Source organism: Maylandia zebra, linkage group LG20 (genome assembly GCF_041146795.1).
Source record: "Maylandia zebra isolate NMK-2024a linkage group LG20, Mzebra_GT3a, whole genome shotgun sequence".
NCBI classification, from domain to species: domain Eukaryota; kingdom Metazoa; phylum Chordata; class Actinopteri; order Cichliformes; family Cichlidae; genus Maylandia; species Maylandia zebra.
In genome coordinates this window covers 24,830,592-24,857,588 of record NC_135186.1, presented here as the reverse complement: position 1 = coordinate 24,857,588, position 26,997 = coordinate 24,830,592, and the positions used below count along the sequence as shown (strand labels likewise).

General features: G+C 39.0%; 2 protein-coding genes and 1 long non-coding RNA gene across 3 annotated transcripts; all 3 read left to right on the top strand.

Annotated features, from left to right (window-relative positions):
* The first annotated feature begins 1,763 nt into the window (after positions 1 to 1,763).
* Positions 1,764 to 12,702, top strand: LOC101486281 (uncharacterized). The gene is made up of 17 exons (XM_004546137.3): positions 1,764 to 2,092; positions 2,722 to 2,737; positions 2,818 to 2,919; positions 3,038 to 3,126; positions 3,237 to 3,326; positions 3,431 to 3,533; positions 3,780 to 3,973; positions 5,022 to 5,084; positions 5,168 to 5,234; positions 8,732 to 8,901; positions 8,993 to 9,040; positions 9,119 to 9,164; positions 9,275 to 9,426; positions 9,534 to 9,602; positions 9,684 to 9,735; positions 9,870 to 9,977; positions 10,211 to 12,702. The coding sequence occupies exons 1-17, from the start codon at positions 1,949 to 1,951 to the stop codon at positions 11,059 to 11,061; spliced, it is 2,364 nt and encodes a 787-aa protein (XP_004546194.3). The 5' UTR covers positions 1,764 to 1,948; the 3' UTR covers positions 11,062 to 12,702.
* Positions 12,703 to 13,292: 590 nt separating this feature from the next.
* Positions 13,293 to 15,626, top strand: LOC106676348 (uncharacterized). Its single transcript, XR_001342263.3, has 3 exons — positions 13,293 to 13,621; positions 14,357 to 14,417; positions 14,903 to 15,626. It is a non-coding gene; the product is annotated as an uncharacterized LOC106676348 (long non-coding RNA).
* An 833-nt stretch (positions 15,627 to 16,459) lies between these two features.
* On the top strand, positions 16,460 to 25,834 carry wu:fl23c11 (interleukin-17 receptor C). Its single transcript, XM_076878406.1, has 16 exons — positions 16,460 to 16,888; positions 18,960 to 18,987; positions 19,094 to 19,225; positions 19,423 to 19,482; positions 19,594 to 19,694; positions 21,072 to 21,165; positions 21,249 to 21,287; positions 21,398 to 21,528; positions 21,614 to 21,676; positions 21,760 to 21,814; positions 21,932 to 22,152; positions 23,309 to 23,356; positions 23,448 to 23,499; positions 23,679 to 23,774; positions 23,867 to 23,905; positions 24,078 to 25,834. The coding sequence occupies exons 1-16, from the start codon at positions 16,760 to 16,762 to the stop codon at positions 24,869 to 24,871; spliced, it is 2,082 nt and encodes a 693-aa protein (XP_076734521.1). The 5' UTR covers positions 16,460 to 16,759; the 3' UTR covers positions 24,872 to 25,834.
* The last annotated feature ends 1,163 nt before the right edge of the window (positions 25,835 to 26,997 follow it).

Genomic DNA, 26,997 nt, shown 5'->3' with positions numbered 1-26,997 from the left:
TGGGACTGTTGGGATAGTGTCCAGGTTCCCGCTCCCCATTTTGATGAAATGGATAAGTGAGTGGATACTTGCTTGGATTCCAGGTGGTACTCACTTCTAAATGTTTGCACATTATTATCCTTGTGCTTTTCAGTCACATGTTCCTTTACCTTTATTGTGTAGGTTATGTCTTAATAGGCACTCTGCAGGCGTGGACCTCCATGATCAAAGGCAGGGACAGACTTTTGTAACTGTTACGGCCAGGCGGAGAACTACAATGGAAGAGAAACTGATGTCTCATTAATGTTTTCAGAATCAGAATCAGAAAGACTTTATTTATCCCCAAGGGGCAATTAAGATACAACAGAGCAGCATGACGTTGAAGATAAGGACAGGGCATAAACAGGCTATAAGTGTGAGATAATAAATGCACACAGAATATACAGTATACACACAGTTTTAAAATTAAAGTGACTGAATAGGTGAATAAATGACTTTAAGTGACTAAAAGTGAATAAAGTGTCGGCAGTATAAAAAGAGTGTAGAGTAGTTGAAGTTTCTGGTGTGGGAAATGGTCTTATCGGCTGGAGAGTGGCTTCGGGGACAAAGGTGGCTCTCCTCCTCTCAGTCCTGCAGGAAATGCAGCGGAGGCGGCGCCCAGAGAGGAGCCATTGGAATGCAGGGTGAAGAATATGAGAGGGGTCGTTTTGGTTTTGCTTCCTTCTTCTGGTTTGTTTATTTTTTACCATTGTCATTTTCTACTTATATATACATACATATATAAAAGTGCCCCATGGGCTCTGATGCTGTGCACCAACACCACTTCTGCATGCCTTCCATCGCTCTATAAATATTCTCTGTGGTCCACTTCTTTCCTCTCTTGTCCACTCACACCCCCCCCCCCCCCCCCCCCCCCCCATAACTTTGATGCTTTTTCAGTATTTTTACTTACTGCAGTTGACAGCAATAGTTGTCTCAATGTGCTTTGTATTGTAAAGTATATAAGTCCTGTGATATTAAAAGGAAGGCCCCAGCAATTCCTAAAACACTTGGTGATGGTGGAGAGGAAGATCTCTCTTTTAATAGGAATATATCTGTGATAGAACCAGGCTCAGAGAGCAGCAGGCAACTGCTGAGACCTGTTGGGAGGTGAGAGGAAAGAGAAGTGAGACAAAGAGTGCATAGAAAGACAAGCAGGAGGCATAGGAGAGAGTAGACCAAAGCTTATGACATGCAGTGCTGTATGAATATAGGGGAATGGAAAGAAAAAGAATAAGGGAGTGCTTATGCAACATGGAGAGGGATGATTTAGGCTCACTTGATCCAACCCCAACTATAAGAGTTAGAAAAAAGAAACGTTTAAGGCCTAATGTAAAGTAGTGAAGTTGTTTGAAGTCTCTGTCTCCCACTGTACTTTTAAAAAATAGTATTTTAAAGTTTTTACGTTAAATTCTAAGGTTGACTGGATTTTCTTTGATACTACAAATTGTTAGTTGCCATAAAAACTGTTTTTATTCAATTTAATATAAAGTGATAAAACAGAGGCGACTCTCCATATCAATTTCTGAAAGCAGTGGATTATCCTTAAATATATATTTTGATATAACGCCGGGATTACTACAAGCAGCTCTGTGCGTATTGTATTTCAGAGTGAGCATCATCTCAAGTGTCCCCATTCATCTGTAAGACTAAACGCTTTTTTTCTCACCCCGCGGTCTGGGACTTTAATGAGAGGCGGAGCTGCGGTGGCAGAGATTATTCATGAAAAAACACTGACATTTTTTCAAACAAACGCCTTCGGGTTTTAGTCATTTGCCAGTTAGTGGCGTTTGAGAACACAGAAAAAACAAGCCGACTCCTTTTTTTCCAGCTGATAACCCCACAGGCAGATTTCATGAAACTCTACGGCGCTCTGACGCCAGACAGCAGGAAACCTAACAGATGAGCAGAAAAAACGGACCGCTTCGTGATGACACGACGCACTGGCCCTTTATTGCGCGAATATTTCAACTTCAATATGTTTTATATTCGTAAAATACATTTTCCCGCCGCCTTTACAATTCTTTGCTTCTTAGTGTCTCCGGTGATGCTAAAAGATACCACAACGTGTCGGGTAAGTTAAACACAGAGCGCACTACAAAAGCGAAACGAGCAGGATTTATTTGCGTGAAATGACTGTAAACGCTAAATGAGAGTGTATTATTATTATTTCCAGTCAAATTAATGAGTGTACTTTAATCTTTTGCTTTTATTTTGTATGTTTGAACATCGGTTCAAGTTGCGCAACCGTGTTTACAGAGAGGAAATGTAAATTAAATCAGAACACAATGATTTAAGAATCATTTGAATGACTTATTAAATTTATAACAATGAAAACACACGCCAATCAAAAAAACCAAGACAAAGAATCCTCCCCAGAGACCAACAGTTTCTTGCTGTGACTGATCAAAAATGGGGGACTTTTTTGCTCACATCTTTGACTCTTTATATCGGAGTCACGCTTTTATGTGCGATACCTGATTAATGTGGTTTGAATTAAGCTGACTGAGACTGTCATTGGTCTGGATGGCAGCATATGTTGCCCCCAAACCTGTATATCGCTTATTATAGCACTAACAGTGCCCTCACAGATATCCAGTGGGCCATTTTTCTTTTTAAAATGACATAAATGTCTAAATGTTCTTCCTTATTTCTAAATATTTCCTAAACATAATTTTTTTATCTTTGTTCTCCTTACTTTAGATTGGAAACCCAAAAGGTAAGTTATTTAATTTCTTTGACTTTTCTCATTGTGAAAGCGTGTGATAGCCGTCCTAACGCTCTTCTGTCCCTGCACAGATCATGTTGATGAAAGATGCCCTGTGGAAATGATAAGTTCTACTATCACTGGGAAGGCTTACTCTGAATGTGTTTCTGTTTATGTCTGGTTGAAAGCTGAGGGTACGGAGTGCAACCATGCCTTCAAAGTTCACATATCCACTTCAAACACACATGTGGATGTATGTCACCACCTATAAAACTGTTATGTGGCACAACTGACAAAGTTGTTTTCTTCCAGATTTTAACAAGAGCCCAAAGCTTAAAATTCTCAGTCCAATTAAGAAGACACTTAAGCCTACCCTGAAAATACTGCCACTGAAAATACAGGTTGGTGTTACCTTTGCAGCTGCACCGAAGAGTGAGAAATGTCAGTATGACTATGCAGTTCATGATGTTAACAGGTACAGTGGTATCATCTCTCATTCTCTCCATCTCAGCGTGAGAATAAAACACATAAAGGTGAAAAGTTCAGCTGTTGCAACTGTAACATACCGCAATTACCAGAGAGAAATACCAGTCGTCCCATGGTAAGATGGCTTTTTTCCTTTGAACTGCTAAAATATTAAGCATAGTTTTATAGATAAATATAACCTGATTGTGGCTGTTTTTTGTTTTGTTTTTTCATTTGCAGTGGGTGCTTGAATATGACTGTGTCAAGGCGAACACTGGAAACATTGTTTCTGTGCTCTACAGCACAAAGTCACTAAGCTGCAATGTCACTTACAGAGTAGAAGGTAAAGGTGATCTGGAATCTGAAATACAATCTGTGCATTTCTCTACTGGATAAATAAACTGATTGTTTCCAGACAACATGGTGTCATTTGATATTTTAATTGTGGTTGTGAACAGAGCAGTGAACATATAGATTTAGGTTGGTGGCTTCATGTAAATCACATAATTTCCATAGTCATCAAAAACACTTAGTGACTCAACATCATCCAGTTTTTCAAATATTCTGTGGCTTGTTTTGTGTGTGACAGAAAGCCCAGACTTTGATCTGTCTGTGGATTCGTCATCTAAATCTATCACTGTTGCTATGAAGAGAAAATCCATCAACGTCACCACGAAGAATGAATCTTTTACTGTTACCATGAACACTGAGGAGGTCTATGTCAGACACTGTTACAAAAATAAATGGACATGCGAGGGCGAGACCAAGCGGCATCCCCTGAAAGTGAGTATTACGGGCAAGTTTACTTATTACCTTGTTTTTGGTAGTGTTTGCACACTCGTGTGTCATTCTGTCTGTGAACACGATGGCTCGAAAAGTTTTTAAATAATTCTGATGTTAACAATCCAACAAAATTTGGGTTACGTCCACAAGGTCAACCAAATGACCGATTGGTTGAAAATGGGCAAAAAAGAATATAATTTAGAAACTATTACTCTTACAAATGTGGTGTGTATTGTCAAAATATAGAAAGGACCACATTTGACATTTTACGTCTCTTTCAAGGTCAATATATTTATCTAAAGGTCAAAGTGGTGATAATGCTCTATAAAGCTATTTCACATGACAATAATGTGTCAGGATGGGTTACTTTTTGAGTATAGTTAATCGTAAGTATAGTTATTATGGTGTTGTTACGTAGGTTACGTTTAACAGGTTATAACTGTTTAAATACATAACATACTGAATACATGTACAATGTGCTCAAATAAGTATTATTGTTTGAAAACAACATACACTGGTGATTAAAATCTTTTTTCACTTGATATTTACTACTAAACATTTAAATTAATTAAGTTAACAATCCAATGAAAACTACAGATGCGCTATATTCACATAAATTAAAACTAGTTACACTCCAAATGAGGTAAAGTATATTAAAATGGGTTTCAAGTGGGCAAATTATTGGCCTGCACGTTGCTCTTGTTTTTACTGCACTGCAAACGTCTTAAAATATGTTTAAAAAGAACAAAAAAAATTAAATGGAAACATAAAAAAAAATACAGTTGAATTCCCGCAATACTCACTTTTTAAAAAACAGCAATAGGACTGACCAAAAAATTGTACAGTAACACCAAATATAAGAAACAAACAGGCCAGAGTTAAACAGAGTTAAACAAATCACAAGTCCCTAGAAAGTAACCTAAAATCACAGAGAACATCTCACACTGGGGCAAGGCCGAGGACTCAAAGTGGACTCAAACGTAAATATTCCATAAGAGAGTGAGCTCGGCGCGATTTGTTTTGTAATGTGTTTGTGTGTGCTTTACAGATTGATACGTCCCAGTCAGCTGTTCTCAACATCTCTTACCTGCTGCCCTGTGTGTGCATAGAGGTGAGCTGAGTGTAATCTTCAGTGGAGCAGTATTTTATGTTGTCAGTATTCTTTCTTACACCAGGTCTTGTTTGCATTGGCAGGCATATTACACCCACACCGACGCAACGCGGCGTAAAAAGTGCCCCATTGAAGAGACGGGAGTCATGGGTGAGTGTGACTGAGAACGTTTTTAGGCGTTGTGATGTTTAGAAAGGGAGACAAGAAACTTTTGAATTGAATTCTTTTTTAAAACGCAAAATGTGAAAACAGGACAACACCAAGCAGATGGTCCTCCGATTACATTAAACTATAAGTAAGTAACCAGGTTTTAGGGAAAGAAAAAAAAACTGCACACAAGCCAGAGGGACGCACTTCTGTTTGAAGACAGCATTAAAACCGCGCACAAGCGAAACATTCTTCTGCGTGTCTGTGTTCACAGCATGATTCAGATAACTTAGGACCTGAATTTACTGGTTCCTAGTTATAGCTGATTCAGTAGTGACACAGATTCTTCAAGATAAGGCAGTTTAATAAAGTAACAAGTCAAAGAGAATAAAGCCCTCAGGGAAATGAGAACTCAAAGGCTGGCATGCAAAAATGAGTCCCGTCACAGTTTCATGGCAATTGAGAAACCAAATCCCATAACTTCAGAGCCCGAGCTTACCCAATACTTCTTATCCAAAATTGACTTTTTGAATAAGTATAAGGGTGTCGTCATTTTGCCCCTTCTCAAACTCCCTAAGACCTGGTAGTACGTCCTCCTCTGAGCTCTCTCTCTCTGATGTGTGGCCCTCCTCCACCTCACATCCTCACAGCACTCAGTGTGACTCCACTTCCACATTTCTGAGTAAAATCCTGTCTGCGTCACTCAGCCCTCTATCATACCATCCATGGTCATTGTTAATAGTGGGGAGCCATGACCTCACAAAACAGGTTTATGTGAGAGTTGGGTCTGCAGAATGGAGTTTAAAAAAAGAAGCTAGACTCTGACAAGTTATTTGTTAATATGATGTTTTAGTAATCAGACGTGTTTCTGTCATCTAACTCTTTTAATTTTCATAAAGTAAAACTTTTTTAGTAAAACTAATTGGAAACAATGCATCACATCATTCTGTGATCAAACAACAACAAAAAACCCAGAAAACAAACAAACAATTTTGAGGAAAAATTGAAAGATGTAACATTTAAATTTGAATTAATGAAATAATAAATAAATATCCAAACATTTTTTCTTCTGGCTCTCACGAGGATATGCCAGTCCTCTAAAGCTAGGACTTCTGGCTTAAGCCATTTCTTTGTATTTGCTTTCCTGTCCATTAAACTTATCAAGAATCAAAGTAGGTCGTTATTTTGTAAACTTGCAGATGGAGAATTTAGAAATTCATAATTGTGCAAAACAAAAAAGAAATATGTTATTATTTGTCCTTAATAAAGCAACTAATTCTGCAAATAATAGTAATGTGTTCAGTTTTGGACACGTCCAAAATATGTGGTAAATGCCGGCTTTTTGGAAGCCACAGTTTCTCCAACAACAAGAAGCTTTGGAAAAGGAGCGCTCTACAGCTTTTAAAGTGCTTATCTGTGAAATACTTGATAAATACAAGGCTCTTCATCATTCCCCTTGTCTTACAATCTTTCACAATGCCAAAAAATGCAAACCTCACACAAGCTACAATATCACACTAAAACAAAACAAACTGACTCTTGTAATGCAGGATTCTGCAGCGTACGATGTTGCAGATTTCCGTAAGCACATCTGTGTCAGTTACTCCCATCCTCTTCCATTGTTGTGTTCAAGGAAGTTTTATTGCATTACCAGAAAGTGCTGCCAACTTTTTGTTGCAGTTGCAGTGGTTGTGTTCTCTAAAGTGGTTGTGTTTCATTCATTTAGATTGAATACATATTAAAGAGATTCATTTTTATCCGTATGACAAATACACGTAATTACCCACTTAATTAACTGATTGAACTTATGATCTGAGCTTTGCGACATGATGCGTTTCCTGTTGGAAGCAGCCATCAGAAGATGGGTACAGTGTGGACATAAAAGGGTGGACGTTGTCAGCAACAATACTCAGGTAGATTGTGATGTTTCAATGATGCTCAGCTGATACTAAGGGGCCCAAAGTGTCCCAGTAAAAGGGGCTTCACACCATTACACTCAAATTCTGACTGTGATCCAAAGGTCACAGCACAAATCGAGACTCATCAGATCAGGCAACATTTGTCTGCCATTCTGTTGTCCAGTTTTTTGTTCTTAGCTGACAGGAATAGTATGCTGCTGTAGCCCATCAGCTTCACATCTAGATGTGTTTTGCATTCAGAGATGCTCCTTGGCATGCTTTGGTTGTAACAGTGGTATTTCAGTTACTTATTGTATTCCCGCAGGCTTGAAGCAGTCTGGCCTTTCTCCTCTGACCGCTGGCATCAACAAGGCATTTTCACCCAGAGCTCTGCCACTCCCTAGATATATTCTCTTGTTTACACCATGCTCTGTAAACCTTCCAGATGATTGCGTCGGGAAAATCCCGGTAGATCAGCTGTTGTAGAAAGTTGTTTTGACCCTGTCTGCATGCATAAATACGCTGAATTACTGCCATGTGATTGGATGATCAGATATTTGCATTAACAAGCAGTTAAACAGGTGTACATAACACTCTGGGAGGTTAATGCAAGTTTCAATATGTGCTGTTATGGGGACTTCTTTGTTTGTTTGTTTACGTAAGATAATACAAAAGAATTATGTTGCTGTATCCTTTTAAGAGATAATATTGTTACAGAAGTTATCCAGCAGAGCAGCTGTGACTCCATTATTGATAATACTGCCAGCCTGCTACGCAGTAACTGATACAAGACGCATTTTTGTATTAATATGATAACAGGATTTAACACGTTTCATGGTACTTATATAAAGCTTTTTCTACTCAGGTTGAGCACTTGAAGCACTTACTACAAGCCTCATTCACCCATTAATGCAAGTGCCTTTTGTTTTCTATGTCTAAGCACTTTTAAACTAATATTCATGCACTCACCCTCTGATGGATGCGTCGGGAGAAACTTGCCGTTCAGTATCTTGCCCCGAGCTACTTAGACATGAAGGTTGGAGGAGCCAGAGTTCAATACACTGACTTTCCACAGCCTGTTCCACCTACTGAGCCACAGCCGTCCCAAATGAGTTATAAAGCACTTTTAAAAACAGCAATAAAGTGCTGTACAATAACACCAAACATAAAAGGCAAACACAGGCCAGAGGGTAAAAGACTCTATAAGAGGCCCGAAAGTAAGAAACCCCCAAATTTCTAGTCTTAACCAAACTGAACAATCCTGGTCTATTTCTTCATTCTTTTAGTGTTGTTATTAAGTTGTAGGTTTATAGTTATGGAACAAGAGACTCTTGCAAATGCAAATGCAAAATTAAAAGTGTCTTCATGACGATGAACAAGAAGGTGTTCATTTTTTTTGTTATTATTTTTGTCTGTCTCGTTGTCTAAAACTGACCCTTAAAATGCATATGTTCACATACATCTGTGCGTTCATGCATGTCTGTTTGGTGGTGTTTATTGTGATCCAGTGATACAGGTGATACAGGTTGGCCAACGTTTGCATCCTGGGAATGTTATTGGCATGTTGTTCTAATGTTTTTTGCGTTAACATCGCCTCAACAGATGCCAGAGATGCGTTTTCCTCCTCTAAAATCACTTTCTTCACGGACGGTTTTACGCTGTACACACTGTGCCCCAGCCCGCTGAACATCTCTGCCTCCCTCTGCTGGATGCAGCACAAACACCTCTGCACGCCTGTGCTTAACTCCACCCTGGAGAAGAAAGACAGTCTTGTAAGCATAGCAGCATCCATGATGAATATTTGTGGAAAAAAAACATTTTTGTTTGTTTGTTTTTTAAACACCAATTTTGACTTTTTAACAGAAATATGACACTACTGCAGTGGACAAACACCCTCAGATGTGTGTGCAGGTGAGAAGCACCTAGATGCGTTGATTGGAAACTACCGCTACCTGCCGTTTATTCACAGATGTTAATTCGTTTTTACAGCTTTCTGTACAAGGAATACGCAACATCTCTTGCCCTTTTACAGCAGGTGAGTGGGTGGATGTGGGATGGAGGAATTCTACTAACAGCTCTAATAAGTCTCAGGTTGTTTGTGTGCTTTTCCCTTATGCACTCAGTCTTCCTTTTTGTCCCCCACAGATACGCCTTCTTGGGAGGTCTCTATTGGACCTGGAAGGCAGATGATAATGGTACATGTCAACTCTTTTTCTCCAGCAACGTTTTCAAGCCAACTCTGTGTCCTTACTGAGAGGGAATGCACAGCTGTAGGGAAAGCACATTCAGTTACAATGGTTGGTAAAAAAAATATGCATTTTTAATACAGCTTAAAAAACAAGGAAAAAATTCATGCTAAAGGACAAAAATGTGAACATGTGTGCATATGTTCTCTATTTTATAGGAAGGAAACAGAAGTGAAAAAATAATAAATTTGCCTCTTCACTTTTATTCTAAAAATCCTTGCGTCCAGGTAAATATACATACACACATACATGTATGTATTTCTGGATTTTATGCATTTTATCATCTATATTCTCGTGCTGTTGTTCAGGTGTGGCAGTCGGATCCTGTTCGTCATGGAAGAAGAATTTTCTGCCCGGACTGTAAGTGTGCTCACAAACCTGAATCTGCCAGCATAAGTTGGTGCATCTGAATGTTCATACACACACACAACTCCTACAAAGTAAATACATTCACCATTATCTGTTTTATTTATTCTTTCCTGTTTTTCTTACAGACACCCACAATAGACGCGGCTTGTATGCAGTGGCAGTTCTGATATTTGTGTTTGTAGTTGCGTCGTTTGGAATTTCTATCCACCGTGCTACAAAGAGGGGAGCTGCAGGTTAGTTCATTTACCTCACTGCAAATCATGTTTTCATATGGAAACCATTTACAGTTTCAAGGCACAGGCTAATTTAAATTGAATGACTACTCTGCCTTGAATTTATTTCAATTCATTTCTGTTATTTTAGCTTCACTGTTGGTCTTAAAGGAGCAACTAAAACACATAAAGGACATGCTTTCCCCCCCCCCCCCCCCCCCCCCCCCCCCCCTTGTCTTTTCCGATAAATTTAGGTTGGCTGTATATCCAGAAGCCACTGCTGCTGGTGTGTTCATCAGGTCAGTCGGACCATATCTCTGCTGTGTGTGCATTAGGCTCAATTCTTCAGGAGGAGCTAGGTGCCACAGTACGCACACCTCTGTGGGCCCAAAACTCTCAAAGCCAGGATGAGTCGGGGCCTGGTGTGGCAGATCTGGGCCCACTTCCCTGGCTGTATGGCCAGTGGGATGCTGTCTGCAAGGAGCAAGGAAAAGTGCTTGTAATTTGGAGTCCTGAAGCCAAGAAAACCTATCAGAAGTGGACAATAGAGAGGGCAAACACAGATCAGAGTGAAAGAAAAGAGGTAGACTGCAGAAATGCACACACGAAACATGAGAAAACCAAGGCAGAGCTGGAAGAGGATGTGAAGCAGAATGGAAGAAAATTAGGAAAATTTAAAAAAGAAAAAGCTGTTGGAAAAAAAGATGGTGCTAAATTATGTGACGATAAAGACTCGTACCGACAAAAGGAGGCCTCTGCATTGATAGAGCCAATGTTCACAGCTGTGCTGGCTCGCTTAAAAAGGGTGCTGCAGGAGCACAAAAATCAAGAAGTTGTTCTTATCTATTTCCAGGGCCTTGGCCACAGCAAGGATATCCCAAAAGCCTTCAGGGAGGTCCGTCAGTACTGCTTACCCCAGGATTTCAGGGGTTTAATAGGGGAGCTGGGAGAGATGACAAGAAGTGTTGAATTTAGGTGGCACTGCTGGCCCAGAGTCCTTTCTAAAGTGCTGGCAATATGGCTGGCACAGAAACTATCTCAGAGGCTGCAGACGCTCGTGCCTCAGACACAACGAAATAAAGTGCAATCAAGAAAATATCCTTGATGAAAAAGACATTACATAAGCCTGAGAGCAGTCTGAAGTGGCCTTTAGCTGCCAGACCCTGAACTGTGCAGGTGTATGTGTTTCTACACGGGAGAAACACTACCACTACCGTGGAAAGCAGAGAAGTTTTAATCTCAAGTTTCAAAGTGACAGAAGTGGGTTTTTTTGTTTTTTGTTTTGCTGGAAACATGAGACACGGGAGCCGGTGTTCCATTGCAAACTCCTGAAACCCTCACTCTGTACGAACTATTCATTACCGAGCTCTGCTGTGTCCAGTATGCCACAAGATGTTTTGCATGTTAAGAAGAGGTAAACACTCTGTCCTTTGCACAGCATTTAGCCTCTGACAGAGGGTTCTTTATATTGCTTTCGTGACTGGAGCCCTAGTGAACACCTGTCTTATCTGCACGAATATGCTAACCACTATGAAAATCTTGTTGCAAATAATACCCCACTTTTTTCATGAACACATTTAATGTTTCAAAGTGTTGTGACAGCACAGGTGACAAACTGCGTGACTGCTGTTTACAAAAAACCGTCAAATTTGCATAAGATTTTCTAAACACAGACATTAAGCCAAAGCTTTCATGGGATTTCCACTTTTACTGCAAATGTAAAATGTGCTTCACTAATTAGAAAGTAACTGCATTCGTGTGTTTATCTTTTTAGCCTTTAGTGGGTTTGATAGCTTTTTGTAGTAATAACTCCTATTTATGACTGGGGCTACTTCTACAGCTGTGTCTACAAGTGTGTTTTTTGCACACATACTACCTCCTGCATTTTAAAAGTGAAGAATAATTAACATTTTGGCCTTTTTTTGTTGTTGTTGTATTTTTTCCCCATTGTGTTTTTCGCTATGCTTGTTATTTAATGAATGGAAACGAAAAATGAACATGAATGGTAAGAGTTGGCTGGGGGACTCAATGAGACAGAAACAGATAAAGCCAGTATTATTCAAATTATCCAACGGAAAACATGTAGTGCAGTGGTTACCTCAAAATCTCAGAGCATTAGAACAAGAAAACCGTGTCTGTGGTACTTTCCCATGTCTTATATTTATTGCAGAAGTTTTATGAACTTCAACGGTGAACATTATGCAAAGTGAGTTTAAACAGAAAAGTGACATCTCGTCTGGATCTACAGACAAAAGTGATTGACCTTTGAAGAAGTGTTTGTTCAGTTTTAGTTATTCCCTGAAGCTGTTTTCCCTTCTTAAGTATTTTAAGGTGGCATTAGCCTGCGGCACTGTTTGCATTATAAGAATATGTTTTGAATAAAAAACAGACTGCTTGACAAAATAATTACTTTGACAAAGTATCTCTTTAATCGCAGAAATTTCTTTTTTCTGTATTTGTTGCCTGTTTTATGAACTTCATATAATAAGTTGTTTGTTCATTTGAGTTCCGGCAGCACATCACCGAGCAGGAGCTTGAGTGACAGACTTGCTAGACAGGATTAATCGTGAAGTAAACGTCTGCTGCATGATTTAGCAACCCACAGCAAAGAAAACACGAAGGTTTCCATGTAAGTTTCTAGATTCCTACAAGACCTCTGGAGGGTAGTTTGATGTAATACTGTAGCTGCAATAAAGCCACAATTTTATAATGTTACATGAATAAATACATAAAATAAATACGTAAATCAAACAAGTTACATGTCTAGCTAGTATCATTTTGTTTAAACTGCAAAGGAGGGCATTTACTCTGGTAATAGACAAATGTATACATGCATCTGCATGGTTTGCATATCTCTCTTAACCTCCTAGGACCTGGCATCCACATATGTGGACATCAATTTTGGGTTATTTAAACCAAAATAGTCAATTTTGTTCTACAAGGGCCTGATATCCACTTATGAGGACATTATACTGTTCGATTGAAATTTTAAACGAATATCTTCATATGAGGCTCTCATTTCTCTTAAAAACAAAATTCAGGTAAAAAAGAAAAAAAAGGAAAAATCTGTTATTTCTTTGTTTTTACATTCATCGGGTCCCAATATGCCCAAATATCAAAGAGAAATTAAAAATGCGAGCCATGAAAGAGTTTGGGTCTTAGTTGTTTAAACAAGCAATGTTGGTCATGTTTCAGGTGCCATAAAATGAGAAGTGAAACGAAAGAGTTTGTTAGTGCAGGTGTTTCAGTTTTCTTGATAAGATTACTAATCTAACACACAGTGTGGACCAAATTGGCATGTTCAGTTAGAGAGAAGTTACACTGAAAAAAGTCTAACATGCAGTCATTCATTCAATCTAATAAGTGCCATTCAAAACAGAATAAAATCATTGATTTGATTGTGAAACCCTTTCTTTTTGCATTTTAAAATACCACTTTTGATTTGGATGAAACTAAATATCTGTACAAAGGACACAACGCAAAGTTTTTGATTTCTCTCAAAACATATATTTCTTTTCATGTTGAACAGATAATATCTTTAATTTGAGTCAAAGTGATTTGCACTTGAACACGCCCACCAGAAATAGACCGGGACCCATTTTTATTCTGCATGGCTGCTGGAAACATCGTGTCACATCTTTGATTAATTTCATCCGAAAATAAACGTAAGTAAAGCCAAGTGTGTTACAAAAGCTTTTATAATTTGTATTGCCAAAATTGCAGAAAATAACCCCATTTAAGCTGGGTCGACAGCCACCCCTAATTTTTGCATGATTGTAGCTGCTAGCTATAAGCTAGCTAGCTATCCTGCGCAATGTTAGAACTGGTTACCAGAAACCGACCATCACAGTCGGGAATGCAAGTTAGGCAAAAAGCCGTTTTTTACCAGTATACTAACTAGCTAGCGTTACCACGATGCATCGGTGGTGGATACAGCTAGCTAGCATAAGTTCATAGTTCATAACATTCATAGTATAACTCCGTGCTCCGCTTCGTTTGAATTTTTCTGGTGAGCTCGCGGTTTCTAGACACAAGCTTGTGTTTGTGCGCGCACGTTTGTCTCTCGTCATATAAATATCTGTGTGTTATGTGTGTGTACACCGAGCGCAAAAGATAATTATTAATGTGCATGATTTAGAGACAGAAATAACACGCCAGCATATAACATCAGTGACATAAGACTAATTCCTTCAATTGACTTTCAGGCGCGGCTCGGAAAAATGTGCATTTTCTGAAGAAATTGTAATTTTAACAGCAAAAAATTGACCCTATGCCAAACTTAGTCGCTAATGGCTGGTCTGTAGACTGTTTGGTATGTCATGTTACGTATTTCTTGGTTTTTCTATGTAATGTGTTTTATAGAGAAGTAACATTATTCTTTTTTTTCTGTATGCTTTCAGAACCACAGATCGCTCCATCCATTCCATGGCTGAAGCATACATTTTCATTTAATCTGAACAGGTATCATTTTGCATTTACACTGCACATCCTTTTTAAACATTTCATAATAATCTAGACTCTCCCTCATTATCCTCTCATTCACCTTGCTGATGTGTTGAGGACTTGATAAAAGAATACATGGTATGTCCATATCTGTTCTGTCTCTACATGAGATGCAGTCTCTTGATGTAAATTTGACAACTCTGCTATTAAATGCAGTGATTAATGTAGGACAGCAACGATTAATCAACTCATCAAGTTAATATCTTAGGGTTCTGTATTGTTTTCTTTTTTTTTCTTGGGCTTTGTGGAACATTTATGAAAATGTTCCACTATTGATTTAATTGAATGATTATGCAATTCACAATCTGATTAGGCAAATAATTGTTCTAATAGTCTGTGACCAAACAACTATCAAAATAGTAGTTTATTATGGTCAAAGATTTATCAGGTGTGCCAGACTTCAGTTCTTCACTTGTACATTTTGTTCCATATTTTACCTCAAGATATCCCAGAAAGATGAAGCTGAGGAAGAGCTGCAGAGTACCACCATGGCACTCTTCGTCTTCAGGGACAACTCAAGCCTCCTACATCAGCCTCGAGACATCGGGATAATCATTGATGGTGTGGAAGTCCTGAATGAGTTGCCTTCTGTGGCAGCTGGAGTGGCAATGGTCTTTGGACTCTGTTATGCTCTTAATATGGAATATCCACGAGGATTCAGGTTCACCTTTGAGGCTCTTCAAAAGATTATGATGGAGCTTGACTTTAACAAGATGACCTCTAAGATTCGCAAACTTAATTGTGAACTTAACACTGCACAGTAGTGTGTTTGCATGCATGTGCATGTGTGCTTGGTTATTTTGCTTGGTTGGCCTGCAGTGGTATTCTACATTCAAAATTTATAAGAACACCCATTTGAAAGGGAGATTTAAGTTGATTTCATTGATACATGTGTAGATTTATTTTATTTTTTTTACATTGTACAGGCACAGTGCACATATAAACATTTTTGAGTACTTGCAAATTGGTTTAAAAAGAGTTTTTATAATGGTTTTATGCCAGTTTTAGACAGGTTGCAGGTTTTATACTGGTTTTCAAAAGATTGCAGGTTTTATAAAACAAACATTTCTCTAATCATTTCTGCCGTAGCACTAAATCTGTATATTACTAATCCTCTCTATTGATTATAGTTAAAATGGTTTGGAACAATAAATAATTTTGAAATAATTGGTTGGCCAACTGTCTTGTTTTTTATAGGAAATGCAGAGCATTTTTGAACTGAAATGAAATGTAAAAAATATAGTTTGAATATATGTAAATCAATTACCTGGCTTCAATACAAACATATTAGTTCATGTTAATTTGGTTCGAATGTGAATACATTAGGTTGGTTAAATTTCAATATATTAGCTTGGTTCAATAATTAAAATATGGTTCTATGTAAAAAAAAAAAAATCAATTTGGATCAATGCAAAATTTAAAGTTTCAGTCAAGTCTAGTAATATTGTTTATATCAACATAAAAGTATCAGGTCATATCAAGTGACTCAATTTGGATTCTATAAAGCCAAATATTTTGGATGTGACAACCGGACATCATTTTTTTTTTATTTGAATAGGGTTATTCTTTTTACAGTGTAAAGGAAAACGGAAAAAACGACTAAGCAGCTTGCAAGTGAAAACAACAACAACAACAACCATAAAGGATCCATCTACATCATTATTGTCACGATGATGGCAAAGTTTAACTGAGCAACATAATGAAACTCTTCCCGCTGACTCATTACGACTGTTTTCAATCTGTTGCAAAAAAAAAAAACTCTCAAAGAACATAAAAAATAGACCATAAAAATGTTGGCAAACACGTGGTTGTTGTGACCGTTTAAGATAATGAAAACTAAACAGACTTTTGTTCTGATCAGCTTCTTGTTACTTTTTGACTTTCTCTCTTCACAACAATCAGTGTGAGTCATGTTGCCAAGCAGGTTTGTTTTTACAATTTGGTGTGCGTGTCGCTTTATGTTTATGTTGCTGAATGATTCACCAGCCCTGCAGAAACTCACGTTGCAGCTGACAGCTTTGCCCCCTCCTCCCATCAAACCTGCGCAGGTGGCGCAGCTACACGCCCAACTCCAGATTATTCAGTTATCAGGAAGGGCGGTGAAGCAAAATCCCAGGAGCCTCACGACGCGTCGCTACTGTCGAGCTAGACATGATCGCGATTTTCTCGTCCTGCCGAGCTCGGTGCTTTAAGTATAAGAAGCTCTGATTTTTATGTGTCCCGTGAGGAGGGGAGCGTAGCCGTGGAGCAGGAGACGTGCGTCGGAGTGAAAGGGCTTGTGCTAGGCGCACTCCAAAAATATGGGTCTCACACGCCGGTGGGTGCCACACGTGGTCTCCCTGCTGTTATCGCTGTGTTTCTGGCTGTTCGTGTCGGCAGGCGCGCTGGAGATTTTTGACCAAGACACACCTGAGTTCACCTGCAGCAAGGTAAGTGGGAATCCTGGGAACTGAGAAATGTTTCTTTTGGAATCAAGCGGTTAAAGAGTGACTCTTCTCTATGGGGCGAGAGTATTTATGACTGCTCAGTTTTAAGCTTGTAGCGCTTGTATTATGTCTACTATAGCGTCATTATCAGGTCAGACATAAATCTGTCTAATAAAATAAAAACAACGCAAGTTATGGGCGGTTAATGATTTAAGTGATCTAACTATAAAAGTGTGTTACCAAATTTTGTTATTGCTATCTATTTAAAAAAAAAATGTAGGTGCAAAGGGAACAAAATTTACTGTGCAAACGTCGTCTTCTTGGAAAATTAGGATAAGAGACACCCTGTCCTGAGTCAGATGTTCATTACTTATTTACTCATCTACCTGAGTCTGGCACCTTACTCCGCCACTCCAATTCCGTGGAAGGTAGCTTGACTTCCCTGAAACTATTGTGTCAGAAATGGCAGTATTTATGCACATGATGCAGTATGTAACATTACTTACATAAATCTTAACTGTCTTTATTCCTTGACTTTAAGCGGCAGTGAACATCATTGACATCGACATGACATTTTCATAGGCGTTGCTGATTTGTCAAAGAACAGAGATAAAAGCATTCAAAGCAAAAACACGGAGCATACATAGAAGAATACAACGAAACATAAGCCTTTAAATCCAACATTGAATAAACATAAATGTGCACGCAGGAATGAAAGCAAATAAGTCATTGCAGTAGCATCAGATAAGAGTTAATATAGTGATGGCAGGATGAGTATGGATCCTCTTTAATTCTATAGGACACATATCAGGAGAGAAACCGTGATGGAGAGTGACAGATAGGTTCAAGCTGGTGGTGGGATTTCATCCGTTATGGGATCTGAACCCCTTGTTGTTTGCGATGGTGATGGACATGCTTATAAATGAGATCACACAGGAGTCTCCATGGACTATGATGCTCACAGATGAGTGAGAGTAGGGAGCAAAAAGAAGGGGAAGCTGGATAGGAGAAGGTTTGCACTGGAGAGAAGAGGAATGAAAGTTAGTAGAAGCAAGAAAGAATACATGTGTGTGAATGAGAAGTAGACAGGTGTAGGTGGTTTTAATACCCGGGTTCAACCATCCAAAGCAACAGAGAAGTGAAGGAGAGTGCAGGCAGGTTGGAGTGAGTGGAGATAAGTGTCAGGGTGATTTGTGGTAGTAGCGGATAGTACAGGATGGTAGCAAGAGTGAAAGGGAAGGTTATTAATTTGGTAGTGAGACCTCCTGTCGTCTGTGGCTCTGATGCCAGATGTCAGTGTAGCTCCCAGAGTGAGCAGGTGACCATGAGGCAGGAAGCAAAATACAGCAGCCTGCATTTAGCTTCAACCCGAGGCTATCATCCCCCCCACTCTCTCTCTGCTTTTCTGTCTACTCATCACTGTAATAAAGGCAAAAAGCTCCAATATAATGTTTTAAAAAAAGACAAGAAATTGAGGTGGTGGTAGAGCTGAAGATTTCCATTGGTAGTGAACAGGATGGACAAAATTAGAAAATAATACATCAAAGGAGGAACTCAGGTACAGTACTTTGGAGAGGCAAAGTTGAGTTGGTTTGCACATGTGAAGAGCAGAGAGAGTTGATAAAGTGGGCAAAGGATGCTGAATATTCAGAAAAGAGGATGATGGCGCTGGGGATAGGGTCAGATGGAGGCAGAGGATTTGCTGCGGTGACCCCTAAAGGGAGCAGCCAAAACAAGGGGAAGCAAGATATTGTAGAAGAATTACTCTACTACTACTGCAAGAGAAAAGTAATAACAATAAAAAAATAGACAGAACAAAGGAAATATAAATGCATAAAGTTTTTTTTTTTAAATAACCGAAATGTTATTATAAAAATATTTGGAATCAGGCTTTCAAATATCTGAAGCTGCTCACTACAGTTGTGTGATAAATTGAAAGCGTTTAACTTAGTTTTTAAAAAATATGCAGGATATGTCTCTATTTACCAGACATTTTACTTACAATTGTTGACATCAGTGGTACCTTTTAGATGTGATTCATTCAACTCTCGTTCACATTTTATTCTTTCTTCAGGGTTTGACTGACTGCCATGTGGATCAAGGTAGCAGCATGATCAGTACTTGCACATCCACTCTCACTGTTATCATCTCAATCTCAATCCCAAATAAACCTTTTTGTCTAAAGCAGAAACGCTCTTGTTTTCACAGCTCCGTTTTCTGATGACTTCCCTGATCCATACAGTAAAGTTGACGTTACACAGTTGCAGCTCGAAAGTGTTCTCTGCTGTTCAAACAAACAGAACTGCAGTCTTTGCCTTCAAGTCACCATCACTCTACAAGGTAGCTTTGCCATAAATCATTTTGAGAGACTACTGGGACGCACATTTCATAATGATGTCAAGCATCATATTTGATGGCAACGCTCTTAATGTTAAAATGTTTTCCTGCATTCTTATCATAGCTGTCGAGCTTGTTAACCTGTCACATGTCATGAACTAATGTTGTATTTAATGTTGCTGACATGATGATGATCCAAGCTGACGAAATGGGTATCGTGACGGATGTTTCTGAGGAGTCGGGTGATGACGGCGAAAAAGGTGTGTGTGTCAAACAGCAGAACAAAGTTTGAGTTTGTTAGCAGTTAGAATCACGTGCTTCGAGCACAAAAAATGTAACATTTTTCCATGACATTTTTCTCTATATTACAGATTTTGTGAAAGTGCATTTTAGTGTCCCGGGAACGTTAGACTGTTGGAAGATACTCTATTTTAAACAAAGCAACACCACTGTTGGCAAGTCGACATATAAGGTAACATTAGGAAAGAGTGAAGGTATTATTTATTGTCTGATTTGTTTTTATTCGGGATTAATTAAGTAATCTGTGGGGTTGGAGACTATATTTGTTTTGTTTCACTACATGAAAGAGACATTTAAAATGTCATAATCATTCAAACAACAAACTCTTAACTATCAAACATGGCAAAATAGTGTCAATTTTTCATGTTTCAAACGTCTGAGTTTAGGTTTTCCTTCTTCGGTTCCAGTCCAGATAGTAGCACAAGTAAGCATAGATTGGAATTGCGCCTCAAATAACAGGGAATAAGTAACACGTCACACTTTTTTTTTTCTTTTTTTTTTTTTTTAGGTTGTTGCAAAATTCTATAAGGAAGTTGCTTGTTAAATAAATAACTGGAAACAAGCATGAAGAGGATATTAATACAAAGATTAAACAGAAGGCTAGGGGTATTTATAGACATATGAGGTAATCAGTTAAACACGGAGGGTAACAAGACATGACAGCAACTAATTTAAACAGTGACAAATGAGGCACTGAAGGGTGCAGCAAACTTATGAAATACAAACAGTAACTAGAATTAAACCAACAAGTACTAAAAGCAAAGTAAATTCAAACCTGTACAATAAACTAAAGTAAGAGTAATAAAATCATAATGCAAGCAAACATAGCAGACAGAAACCAGAACTCGCACACAAATTAAAAAACACAAACCCCCAGACACGGCACAACCCCACACCTCCTGGAGCCCACAAATGGCCTGCATTTGTATAGCGCTTTTCTAGTCCATAGGACCCCAAAGCGCTTTACACTACATTCAGTCATCCACCCATTCACACACTGGCGATAGCAAGCTACATTGTAGCCACAGCTGCCCTGGGGCGCACTGACAGAGGCGAGGCTGCCGGACACAGGCGCCACCGAGCCCTCTGACCACCACCAGTAGGCAAACACGGGGTTAGTATCTTGCCCAAGGATATTTGGCATGCAGCCAGGATGCAGCCTGGGATCGAACCACCGACCTTCTGATTAGTGGCTGACCTGCTCTGCCACCTGAGCTACAGCCACCCACAAGAGGGCGGGCCCATGTTGCTCTTTTGGAGCTCAGACTATCAACCATTAATTAGAGATATTTTGTTGCTTAACAAGTGCACTATTTTTTTGGGGGGGGGGGATCACACCTCATTTGTACTTTGCGCTTCACTTGAGTTGAATATTCAATTAAGGATGTTGTTTTAAACTGTTCTATTTTTATGTTTCTGCCTAAGTAACAGATATGAATGCTTTCTCCATTATGGATAGACTCTCTGCATTCTCATAAACTCAATCTAAGAGCTTTACTATATACAATTAAATGTTTTAAAGTTTACTACATATTTCCTGCACTTCCAGCTGCTGTTGAGAGAAAAAGTGCAGTTCGGCAGTCCTGTTATGGTCAGTGTAGACTCAAAGAGTCAAAATATGACACTTCCCTCTTTAAAAAATGGTGAGTTTAAGTTAATGGGAGCAAAAATATGATGAATTGTAGAGCAGTGTTACCCAACATTTACTACACCCTCTGTTTTTCAGTTTGTGATGAGGAGCCTAACGGAACTATAAAGGAATGTGGTAAGACACTTTCAAAACCCAGGAGTAAAATGCAGGCCTGGTAAAAACGATTTTACACCATTGAGTGAGTTGATCCAGCCAAGTTCTAATTTATGACTATTGAAACTAAGGTCCCAGACTCTGTGTGAAAGATCAGGGGAGGAATGTCAAACTGCAACTTGTAAAAGCTGATGTCAGACAAGGAGATGCAATCACATGGCAGATGGTTTGGGATAAAATTCCTGCAGAACAGCGTGAATGGGTGGGTCAATATTTTGTTCTGGTAATGCAAAATCAGCATCATGCATGTTTATTTGTTTGTTTAACTTTGTTTTCATCTTTGGCAGCCCAAAGAGAAGGATGAGGTGGTCATACCATCAGACTTTGTTGCACCATGCCTGTGCTTCCAGGTAAGCCAAAATATTAAGTGACAGCTAAGCTATTGGAAAATACATAAATATATATAATATAATAAATATAAAATTATTTACAGGCATGGTGGAAGGGATCATTAAGAACACAAATCTGCCCTTTCAAAAACAATGAAGGTAAATGGTGTTGCCTGACATCAACTTCAGAAGACATTTGCATGGGACATTAATTTTCAGACATGGAGAATTGCATGTTGTTGTTGTTGGGTTTTTTTGTTGTTGTTTTTTTTTTAGGTGCACTCGAAAATATGCAGCACAGTGTGTCTGCAACTTTGGTGGAGTCTCAGCTGAGGGATGGTGGCATAGGGCTGATCTGGAATGTAAGTGCGCCGTGTATACTGGAAGCAGAGGTGTGGCTGTGCAAGAAAGGCCAGGTGGGAGGCCAGTGTGAAGAGGTGATGGGTTCCAGACAGAGACTACAAGCTAAATGGGATGAACGAAGCAACAGATACTTGGTAAAAACAGCAAAAATCCTGAGTGTGATGTAATGTAGTTTTCATGAGCCACTGTTATAATTTTGGAAATGACTGCTATGAGTCAATATGTTCTTTTCACTGTGTCTCCAGAAAAACAATGCATTGTTAGCACCAAAAATAAACTTTAAACCTTATAGTCAGAAAAACGCAGAAACAAAGAAGCAAATAGGATTTTTTTTTTCCCTTCTTCCAAATGTAACAAACCAGAGATAAAGCAGACAGCAAACAGTCAGTTAAGATTATTTTAATAACTGGAGTCTTATTTCTGACCATCTTCCTCATTTTGGGCTTAACTTCATACAGAGCTGCCTTGTTTGCCTTGAAATATCTCTGTCATGAGTCACTCAGTTCAAACCATCCTCTGCCTTTTACATAACTCAGACAAACAGATATATCTACAGAAGAATGGCGAAACAGTTCCAAGCTTGATTCACCTCAAGAAAAAACAAAGAAAAGAAAGAATGTGTCCAACATTTAAATAGATATTCAGTTGTACTAGAATTTGAAGTCTCAACATGAAGTTTTAAGGCTTAATTCAGTTTGGGGGGGGTTAATTCAACTCTAAAAATACAGTTTTAAACTAGAATGTTTAAAATGACTGGATTAGCCAATAAATTACCAGAAGGTTGATTTAAACACACCAGAAATTTAGACATGCTTAAAAAGCAGAACCATGGGGAACGTGAAGCCATGACGCTTTCTTTTATCATGATCACATAAAAGAGATCACATTCATGAGCGGTGATCTTACAATATCAGAACTAGATGGAAAACAATTTGTAACAGAGGTTTTATAAATGTCTTGAGAATGCAAACTTTCTATTTTTGTTTTGTTTCTTTTAATCCTTGAAATATTTAATGTCTGCGCATCATCCAGTGCCCCAATGTGTGGGAACAAAGCTTTTACAAAAGTTTTTTCAACTGGCTGCAAGCAAACAACAGAAAAGAAAAATGCAAGTCAGGTGATGCGTGAAGAGCCTCTGTCAGTTGCATTTGTTGATTTGAATGACATGCTGCATTTTGTTCTGTTATGATGGTTCACTGAAGTCAAAAGGATCGGTGATGAATCTTCTCTTTTTTCTTTATCGCTCTTTATTGGCTGTGATTGACTATGACTTTTCTTTGAACCCTTCAGCAAACCGGAGAGTTCAATGTGCCATCTCACCCTCTGCTATGTGTTCAGGTGATCAAACATAAAATTATTCATGAAACTGTGAATGCATTTATCACTATACAGACTGTGCTAACATAAACGTCTGCCTTTATTTTTTTAGATGAAGATTAACGGGACAAAATCACTCTTAGAGCCCCAGTGTCCGTTTGCCAGTAAGACTGCATTGCTGTCTATTAGATTAATGGAATAATTTATTTTTTTCAAGCAACATCTAAAAAATCCCACTTTCTTTCATTACTATGTAACAAATAACCAACTACATAGTGACCTTTTAAAAAAAATAGAACATTCCATTTCTTTATTAAAGTTTCATATTTTCACATTTTTACAGCATCTCGATTGCGATGGAGCGTGGTGCTCATCATTGGATTACTACTCGTGTGTTTAGCAATACTGGGAGCGTATTTAATACAAGGGATTCTACAAGGTCAGTTTCCTGTTCGAGTGTCACTGAAAAACAGAATAATTGAATAAGTGTTCTTAGAAAATATCTTGAAGGTATCTTTGTTTTCCATACAGGCTATGTTTGGAAGTGGCTGAAAGACGAAGACGTTAAAGGTAGGAGAAAGCCTGATGTTAATTTCACACTGGGCCACCAGTATTTCCACATTCCTTGTTTTTGTTTCCAAGCTTACTTGACTTTTATGCCATAATCTTGATTTGAGTGATAATTCTCTGTAGATTTCTTTGATCAAATACTGATTGTAGCCATTGACATCTGCTATTTCAGGGGCTGTGGGCGGTGTTCATGTTGTGTTGCTGTACCCACCTGATGATAACCCTTGCCTGCCAGAGCTGTTGTGTCATTTGGGCTCATCTCTCCAATCACTGGGCTTTAGTGTGTCTCTAGACCTGTGGAGCCATGCTGAGCTCAGCATGCTGGGACCTGTGCCGTGGCTCCACTCACAACTTGATCAGCTACAAAGGCAAGGGGGCAAAGTGGTGCTAGTCCTAACCCAGGCCTCCTGGACAAAGGCTGAAGAATGGGGAGCTCAGCGCTCAGAGAGGAAAAGACATGTGAAAGAAGAAGAGGCAGGAAGAGATTACCCTGGGTCTTCTCGCTGTGCAGATGTTTTCAGTGCTTCACTGAGCTGTGTTCTAGCAGACTACTTACAGGGCCGCGCTGGCGAACGGTTTATGCTGGTGCAATTTGAATCCCTCCCACCTGAGCCCCCAGGTAGTTTCCGACCGCTGCCAGAACTTTTCCGAGGCCTGCATGTCTACAGCCTTCCATCCCAGAGCCTGGGTTTCCTGACTGAACTGGCTGGAGCTCGTCAAGTAGCTACTGCATCAGCCAGACGGAAAAGAGCAGGGGGGCTCAGGATGGCATCACGGGCTCTAGCCCAGAGACTGTCAGCATTCACAACAGGGTCAAATGTATTACGCCTTGTGGGAGTGCATCAGAGTTGTGTTGCCGTAGGAGGGGAAGACTCTGGGGAAACTGTGCCATTGCAGCCCAGTCTTATCACACCCCCATCCAGCCCTGACACGGACCTGCAGGGCAGTGAAATGGAGTGGGCCTGACAATGCGACAGGACAGCTATGGTTCAGTTTTGGGATGAGCAAACAGTAATGACACAATCTGAACGGTTGCTCATCATTACCTTTGCTACTTCAGCTTCTTTATTTCAGGAAAAACTCTGGAATCCTAGCCTGTTGAAAAGGAGGCATTAAAAAAAATCAGCCCTGCTCTAGGAAAACAATAAAATATCACCACTTCCAAAGAAAAAGGTGACAGCAGATCCAAAGGTCTGTGATGACTATTTTTGAAAAGTAGCATGGCTCAGGAGGGCTACAAAATGAGAGTAAAGTGTGGAGAAAAACTCACTGTGTGCACACACTTCTGTTTCTATGACACAACTACACACTTGTACTACTACTGCAAGTAAAAGTTTGTGAAGTTCATGAAAAAAATCTGCAGCACCTGTCCCATTTTTGGAGATTGACATGCATGTATTTTGGCAATTTTGCAGACTGTTAAGAACAACTGGAATTTCTGCATTGATTATTCATAAAATGTGTTCATCATCATCAACTTATACATGCTATTACATGTCTTTATTGAGCACAGTGAGTAATAACTGGCAGAGCAGACGGGAAAAAAGTGAGTGAACTCTGTTTCTCTACCTTTGTTTTAACATTTCCGATAGCTGCTAATGAGGATTTACCCCCCCACCCCCCAATACCAGTTCTGTATAACTGCGTATCAATGCGCTGAAAGTAATGAAGAAAAAAGAAACCATAATGTTGTGTTTCTGACTTTATATATGTAAATATATTTAACCAGTTTGTCTTGGCATGTTCATTTTGTTTTATACTGTTTTCGTTTTTTCTTGTTGTCTTAAATAAAAAGCTAATGTTGGTATGTCTTTGTGGCATCAAAAGAATAAGCTTCCTTGCATTTGCAGAATAAGCTCGTTGACATTTGTTTAACATGCATATCTGTGAAAGCTTTAAGAATAAAAAAAACAACACATTACAACAACAGTTTTTATTAAATAATGGGTTATTTTTTTAACATGTTATTATTATCATCATCAGTTAGGGGGCCTAAATGCATCTAAGCTTTAATTATGCAGTTAAGAGTCAAGCCCGGCATGGTGATAGAGTGGTCACAGCAGGTTTCCTGGTTCAAATCCTAGCTGAGGCCTTTCACACCACCTCCACAGTGTCTGGAGTGGGCTTTCTTCCACAGTCCAGAGGCATACATTGTAGGTTAATTGCATGAGAGGTAGATAAAGTGTTTTAAGTGTCAGTAAGACCACTCAAGGAGTAGATAAATGTGAATGCATTATGTGCCTAACTGGGTATTTGTGCCTGTGCACTTTGCATCTGCAAGCACAAATAATCACACTGTAAGAAAATAATTTAACAATAGCAAAATATAATATCTTTTTAAAAGATATGATTAAACTAACAGAGATTGAAACCAAGCTCAAAAGAAACAAGGTAGAGCCGATCTGCATTTATTTAATATTTATTGATAATTATAAATGCTAGTTATGAGGATCTTTATGACACCCTCTCCACCTTTAAGATTAGGCTCAAAACTTTCCATTTTGATAAAGCATATAGTTAAGGCTGGATCAAGTGACACTGAATCTTACCTGCAATAGGCCTAGGCTCCGGGTCATGATGTGCTGAGTGTTTCTTTTTCACTTACCTCTTTTACTCACTCATGTGTTTATACACCACTCTGCATGAATGCATTATCTCGGGCTCTCTTCCATGGTTTGTCTTTTATCCTGTCCTGCTCCCGTTCACCCACAACCACTTCTGGCTGCCCTCCCCTGAGCCTGGCTCTGCTTGAGATTATCATCATCAACATTTATCATTTATTTATTTATATAGCACTTTGGTCTACCAGGTGTGTTTTTAAAGTGCTATATAAAGTGCTGTACAATACTAATATGCACATAGTTAGTTACTTCATGTTAAGAGGGTTGTTAAATTTTGGGGGGGTTTCTCTGTATTATAAAGCCCAATAAGAAGCGCCTCAGTGTGACTGCTGTTGTGATTTGGCGCAATATAAATTGAATTGAACCGATTACTATTTAAACACTATAATTCGATCTGTACTTGAAAATGAGTTTTAGAAATTTATTATGAGGGAATTCATGGTCGGGTCAAAATGGACCTGAACCATAGCA

Coding starts and splice junctions, on each gene's coding strand:
- wu:fl23c11 (XM_076878406.1), top strand. CDS start 16,760: ATGGGTCTCACACGCCGGTGGGTGCCACACGTGGTCTCCCTGCTGTTA. Junction 21,529..21,613: donor CTGCAGAACAGCGTGAATGG/GTGGGTCAATAT, acceptor CATCTTTGGCAG/CCCAAAGAGAAGGATGAGGT. Junction 23,775..23,866: donor AATACAAGGGATTCTACAAG/GTCAGTTTCCTG, acceptor TTTTCCATACAG/GCTATGTTTGGAAGTGGCTG.
- LOC101486281 (XM_004546137.3), top strand. CDS start 1,949: ATGACACGACGCACTGGCCCTTTATTGCGCGAATATTTCAACTTCAAT. Junction 2,920..3,037: donor TGTCTGGTTGAAAGCTGAGG/GTACGGAGTGCA, acceptor GTTTTCTTCCAG/ATTTTAACAAGAGCCCAAAG. Junction 9,427..9,533: donor AAGCACATTCAGTTACAATG/GTTGGTAAAAAA, acceptor TCTATTTTATAG/GAAGGAAACAGAAGTGAAAA.